This window comes from Zalophus californianus, chromosome 9, assembly GCF_009762305.2.
Source record: "Zalophus californianus isolate mZalCal1 chromosome 9, mZalCal1.pri.v2, whole genome shotgun sequence".
Taxonomy (NCBI): domain Eukaryota; kingdom Metazoa; phylum Chordata; class Mammalia; order Carnivora; family Otariidae; genus Zalophus; species Zalophus californianus.
The window spans coordinates 57,711,727-57,717,500 of record NC_045603.1 but is presented as its reverse complement, the minus strand read 5'-3'; the positions used below and the strand labels follow the sequence as shown (position 1 = coordinate 57,717,500).

Below are 5,774 nucleotides of genomic sequence, written 5' to 3'. Positions count from 1 at the left end.
CAGACCCCTTGACTCATTCTCAGACCAGGAGTAAAGAATGTCCTTCCAATGTTCAAATCACAGATTCCTTTAGAAAATTCTCATGTGCTTTAATTGTGCTAAGGCTGAATAGGGAAAGGAAGTTCTGTCCCACTTATGAGCTGGAGTTTTAAAGGGAATGCAGGTGTCTTGGTGTGATGGGAATCACCGTGAGGAAGCTACAAGGGGAAGTGGAATTTTAGGGCAGAGGCGCTACTGGCTTGCACGGCCCTCTCTCTTCTCCAGCACATATGGGCACCTGGAGAGTCTCTGAGGCTCTACCATGGAAGGTTTTAGATTTTGCTTTGATAAGGGAGGCTTTTCCTTTAGAAAAGTGGTTTTCAACCTCTAGGATGCGTCAGAGCCAGCTGGATGGATTATTCACGCAGATTGTTGGGTCTCACCCCCCCGTTTGACTTAATAAATCTGGACTAGAGTCCAATAATTTGTATTTCTAACAGGCTCCCAGATGCTGATGTTGCCATTTATCTGGGGACCACACTTTGAGAACCACTCGCCGCTTTAGAGGGTCATGATGCTTTGTGTTTTACCTTCTTCTGGACCATTATTTCAAACATTTCTCCTTGACATCAGCTTGGGCTTCACCTTCTCCAGTGAGGCCACTTCAACTTCTAGATTAGGGAACACCCCTCATCACTGTCCCCTAAACCTCTGGAGTATACCTCTCCTGTGGGACACAACGGCATCTTATTTCACTTGGTGAAGGCAGCACTTAGCACAGTGCCTGGTACATACCCAGCCCCTGAGAAGGATTTTGGAACTGTTTGTTGAACTAACCTGAATATTCTAGAATGACCAATGACTTGTAATTTTCATGGCCACCTCACATTCCATTAATGGTCTCTTGTAGTCTTTGAATACATGGTAATTCTTCACAGGCCCGTGCTCTTGAAGGTCCAGTTCCCACTACCTGTTATTCTGCTCTCTCTTCCCCTTTCTTCACTCAGAATTTTCCTCTTTATCCTTCAAGCCTCAGCTGAAACATTCTCTCCTCATTGAAGCCTTCCCTGACTCCCTCAGAAAATCTATCTGCCTCCTCCTGTCTACATATGTAGCCCCTTGAATACCTCTCCGTTATAATTCTGAGTTGTGTTACAATTATTTGCTTACTTGTCGGATTCATCCACTGTGAATGTTTTGAGGCTAACTGAGCCTTAATTTTCTGAGATGTGCATGTAAGAAGCTTAGCACAGTAGCTGCCATAAAAATGCTAACTTTCCTGATTCTTCCTTGTATTCTGCATGGCTCTACAGTCCAACACATGGTAGGGACTCAGTAACTGTGAAAAGAGTGGATGTAGAATTGAATGGTTATGGTAGTTTGTGTAATCCTGTCCCAATTTTTGGACCTAGGGATATTAAAAAATTTTTTTTCTTTTCCTCTCCATTTCTTTATCCTTTAAAATATTCAGTAGAGATGTTTTTATACACTTGTTTTGTTTTCCTCCCTGAGAGCATTGAAATTGTGTCTTCCAAGCAAAAGAGTTAACTCAGGGGTTTTTATTTTCAGGCGTGAGCTTCAACATTTTGGGGTGAAAATCAGCATAGTTGAACCTGGCTACTTCAGAACCGGAATGACGGAATCACAGCGGTGCTTAGAGAAACTAAAGCAAGCCTGGGAAGAAGTCCCTGTGCATATTAAGGAAGCCTATGGACAGAAGTTTTTTGATACCCGTGAGCTTTTCTTGGGATAGGATAATGGCTAACCTTGCCTGAGAAGGGGAAAAGAGGGTTGGTGAAGAATGATGAACAGGTCCTCTGAGAACAAAGCTCCTTAAACAAAGCCTTCCCAGGACAGGAGGGGTTTGGGAAGGTCCCAGTGCCCTCATGGTTGGCTTGGTGATGGCTGTCATGGCTGAGGAAGAGGTTATATGGACAGCCTAGGGCCAAGGCCACATGAGCGCTAGGGAGGTATTACATGGTTAGAGGCCCAGAACCTCTGGGTGTGCCCCTCTGTAGTTTGGTGGGGCTGGTGTGGGAGGCCCGCACAACTGAAGTACAGGCTTCAGTATTGTCTACCCTTTTGGTAACAAAGGGCCCAGGCACAAACTCCATGTCTTACTGTGGGAGGAGAGAGGGTATGTGTAGGCAGGGGAAAGTGGGTGAGGACCAGCTTTGCAGCGCTTTATTGGCTGTGCCCAGAGACTGGACCCCATGTGCAGCCCTCAGGAGCTTCATGGGAGTGAGATGGTTCAATTTCTTTCTTTTTTTTCTTTCTTTAAAGATTTTTACTTACTTATTTGACAGAGAGAGACACAGTGAGAGAGGGAACACAAGCAGGGGGAGTGGGAGAGGGAGAAGCAGGCTTCCCGCGGAGCAGGGTTCCCAACGTGGGACTCGATCCCAGGACCCTGGGATCATGACCTGAGCCAAAGGCTGCCCAGTGACTGAGCCACCCAGGCGCCCCTGGATGGTTCAATTTCTTGTAAGAATGGCATTCTTATGACCTGGAAGAGGAGGCAGTTTGGGGGTGGAGGCAAAGCAGTCTTTTTCATAGAAGTAAGTCATGCACGTTGGTGTGGGGTTCCATCTCCCTGGGGGCAGTGATGCTTTTTCTTCACACAAAGGAGTCAGCAGCTTGCCAAGGCCAAAGGGAGCAGCTCTCCTTTCACAAAGGGACCTGTGATGGGTGGGTAGCAGCGGCTTTGTCACTGGCTTTGAGTGATACTGTAGTCCCGAGAAAGAAAGGCAGATGGAAGTGCAGACAGAAGACTCCCAACCTACAGCACTGTCTTCTGGGTGCATCAGGCCTAAGAGGGTCACTAATAGCAGAGGGGAGAAAAACTGGATCAAGAAAAAGCTAGCACAGAATGGTGCCTGAGCCTCTCAGAACTCATAGCAAGCTAGGGAACTACAGTTCCCAACATGCCAGAGGGCCAGCCATAGTTGTAAACTCTTTCCCATCTAAGGTTTTAAACTGGGTATTAGGGACTTTTTCCCCCTTCTGGATACATATAGTTTGACAGTAGAAATTAAGAGGGAAATAGAATTTATTGTAGTGACTATACATCAAAGTATATATAGATATAAAAGGATATATATATTTCATGATTTAAAAGGAGTTGAGGGGCACCTGGGTGGCTCATTGGTTAAGCATTTGCCTTCAGCTCAAGTCATGATCCCAGAGGTCTGGGATTGAGTCCCATATCGGGCTCAGTGGGGAGCCTGCTTCTCCTTCAGCCTGCTCTGCCTGCCACTCCCCTTGCTTGTGCTCACGCTCTCTTGCTCTCTCTCTGACAAATAAAATCTTTAAAAAAAAAATGAAGGGAGTTGAAATTGTTCATAGAGTTATTATCAATATAAAGTTGTTAGTAAGGTATTTTTTATTATTTTTCTTATTAGTCTTTGAGAATTGGTGTGTATTTTACACTTACAGCATATCTAAACTTGGATGCTAAATTTTCCTAGGAAATACTTCATCTGTACATTAAGAAAATTTAGAGTTGCCACCAGCATTACTTATAAGAATAAAAAATACCTTATTAACAACTTTGTATTGATAATAAGTACTGAAATGATAGTATTTTGGATATGTAGGATTAAATAACTGTATTATTAAAATTAATTAATTTTACCTGTTTCCTTTTTTTAAAGTGACAACTAGAAAATTTAAGATTATATATGTGGCTCTCATATTTCTGTTGGATAGCACTGTAAATTATTTTCATCCATGGACAACTCCAAAAATACTAAAACATTTTCCAGTAATGGATTTGAGTTTTAAAATTAAAATTAATTAACATTTAAAAATACAGTTTTTAGTCATACTAGCTAAATTTTAAGTGTTCAACAGCTACATTTGGCTAGTGGCTATCACTGGGAAGCATAGATCTGATCAGCCTAATTCTTGTAGAAATTAAATGTAGTTAGGCTTCTGTGACTGGGTATAACAGGGTCTTAACATTAAAATACAAGGAATAAGATTGGGGCACCTGGGTGGCTCAGTCAGTTAAGCATCTGCCGTGGCTCAGGTCATGATCCTGTGGTCCTGGGATCGAGCCCCACATTGGGCTCCCTGCTCAGGGGCAAGTCTGCTTCTTGTTCTCCGAGTCAGCTTCTCCCTCTCGCTCTGCCTCTCCCACCACTCATTCTCTCTCTGTCTCTCTCAAACAAATAAATAAAATCTTAAAAAAAAAAAAAATACAAGGGATAAGATTGCTGACCACCATTTCTCTTTTTGTATACAGATTACGATGGTGTTAAACAAGGGCTGTTGAAATGTAGCACAAACCTGAACCTGGTCACTGACTGCATGGAACATGCTTTGACATCTGTGCATCCCCGCACTCGATATTCAGCTGGCTGGGACTCTCTGTTTTTCTTCATTCCTCTATCTTATTTACCCACATCACTGTCAGACTACATATTGACTAGATCTTGGCCCAAACCAGCCCAGGCAGTCTAAAGAAAACTGGTGTGATGGCTCTTGAAATGAAGAAGACAGAAGTCTGAAATTGATAATTAGTGTCTCAGTAATCCTTATTAGGAACTAACATGTTTATATTCCAGATATCCAAAGCTTATTCCTTGAGGTGATGAATTTTTACTATTTTAAGCATTTTTGATGAGAATATTTCCAAAATACATCATTCTTTGCCTATGAAAAACAGAGTAGACTGAAAACAGTTCAACTTGTTTGGATATTATTTCCTTATGTAAATGAATAGTTCTGTGCTATGATACACTATTGCTCGAGGACTATTGAAAAATAAAGGGCCTGTGTATCCTTATTTGTACTATGGTACTTGTTTTTTTTGGTACTATGGTATTTTCAGTAAATATTTCATTTTGCTTTCTTCTCTCTGTCAGCTATTTTTGACGATGTTTCTTCCTTGTTTAAAAATAAATGATTTTTAATTTTGTAAATTAAAATAATATACACACACATAGTTAAATGTTCAGTTAATACTCAAAAGCTTAAAAATAAAAAACAGCAGTTCCCCACCCTTCATTGCTGCTCCTCAGAGGTAAATGCTTTCAACTTTTAGCTATTGCTTCCGATATTAACCTCTGTATTTCTAAATAATATACTGTTATTTCTTGATTTATTAAGTTTAGACATTCTCAGTTGATTTCCCATTAAGAAAAATCCCGTTGAGGGGCGCCTGGGTGGCTCAGTCATTAAGCGTCTGCCTTCGGCTCAGGTCATGATCCCAGGGTCCTGGGATCAAGCCCCGCATCGGGCTCCCTGCCCCGTGGGAAGCCTGCTTCCCCCTCTCCCACTCCCCCTGCTTGTGTTCCCTCTCTCGCTGTGTCTCTCTCTATCAAATAAATAAATAAAATCTTTAAAAAAAATCCTGTTGATTTTCCTATTAGTTTATTTATACCACTTTCCTGACCATTTCCTGTATCCCCGTATTTTTAATAAAATCTTATTTTTAGTAATTAATAGTGTTTGCATTGTTAAGTATGTGAATATTGCTTACTGTTCAGTCAAGTATTTTTCCTTTATAGTACCACTTTTTTTGTTTTAGAGTTAATTGTTGCTTGCTTTTTTACTTATACTGTTCTTAATATACTTTAATTTTTTTGGTTCTCTCAGATGGCAGAACACTATCAGTAGTATTTTTAGATAGTTAAACAGGTTATCCATTCCATTTCAACTGGTCCAATACAGGATCACGCTTTGATTTAGTTGTTATGTCCCTATACTCTCATTTAACCGATAATAGTTTCTTAACTTCAAAAAAAAAACTTTTATGATACTGACATTTTTGAAGAATACTAGTTATTTTG

General features: G+C 41.0%; 1 protein-coding gene across 5 annotated transcripts in view; it reads left to right on the top strand.

Annotated features, from left to right (window-relative positions):
* HSD17B6 (hydroxysteroid 17-beta dehydrogenase 6) overlaps window positions 1–5,406 on the top strand; it is a 48,385-nt gene extending 42,979 nt beyond the window's left edge. For 4 of the 5 annotated variants that reach the window (XM_027592243.2, XM_027592245.2, XM_027592247.2 and 1 more), the window contains 2 exons: window positions 1,549–1,712; window positions 4,226–5,406. In XM_027592243.2, the coding sequence (XP_027448044.1) occupies window positions 1,549–1,712; window positions 4,226–4,443 (382 nt within the window). In that variant the 3' untranslated portion in view covers window positions 4,444–5,406. The remainder of the gene's footprint in view (window positions 1–1,548; window positions 1,713–4,225) is intronic. The other variant, XM_027592244.2, reaches the window with a different exon arrangement.
* Window positions 5,407–5,774: the final 368 nt, after the last annotated feature.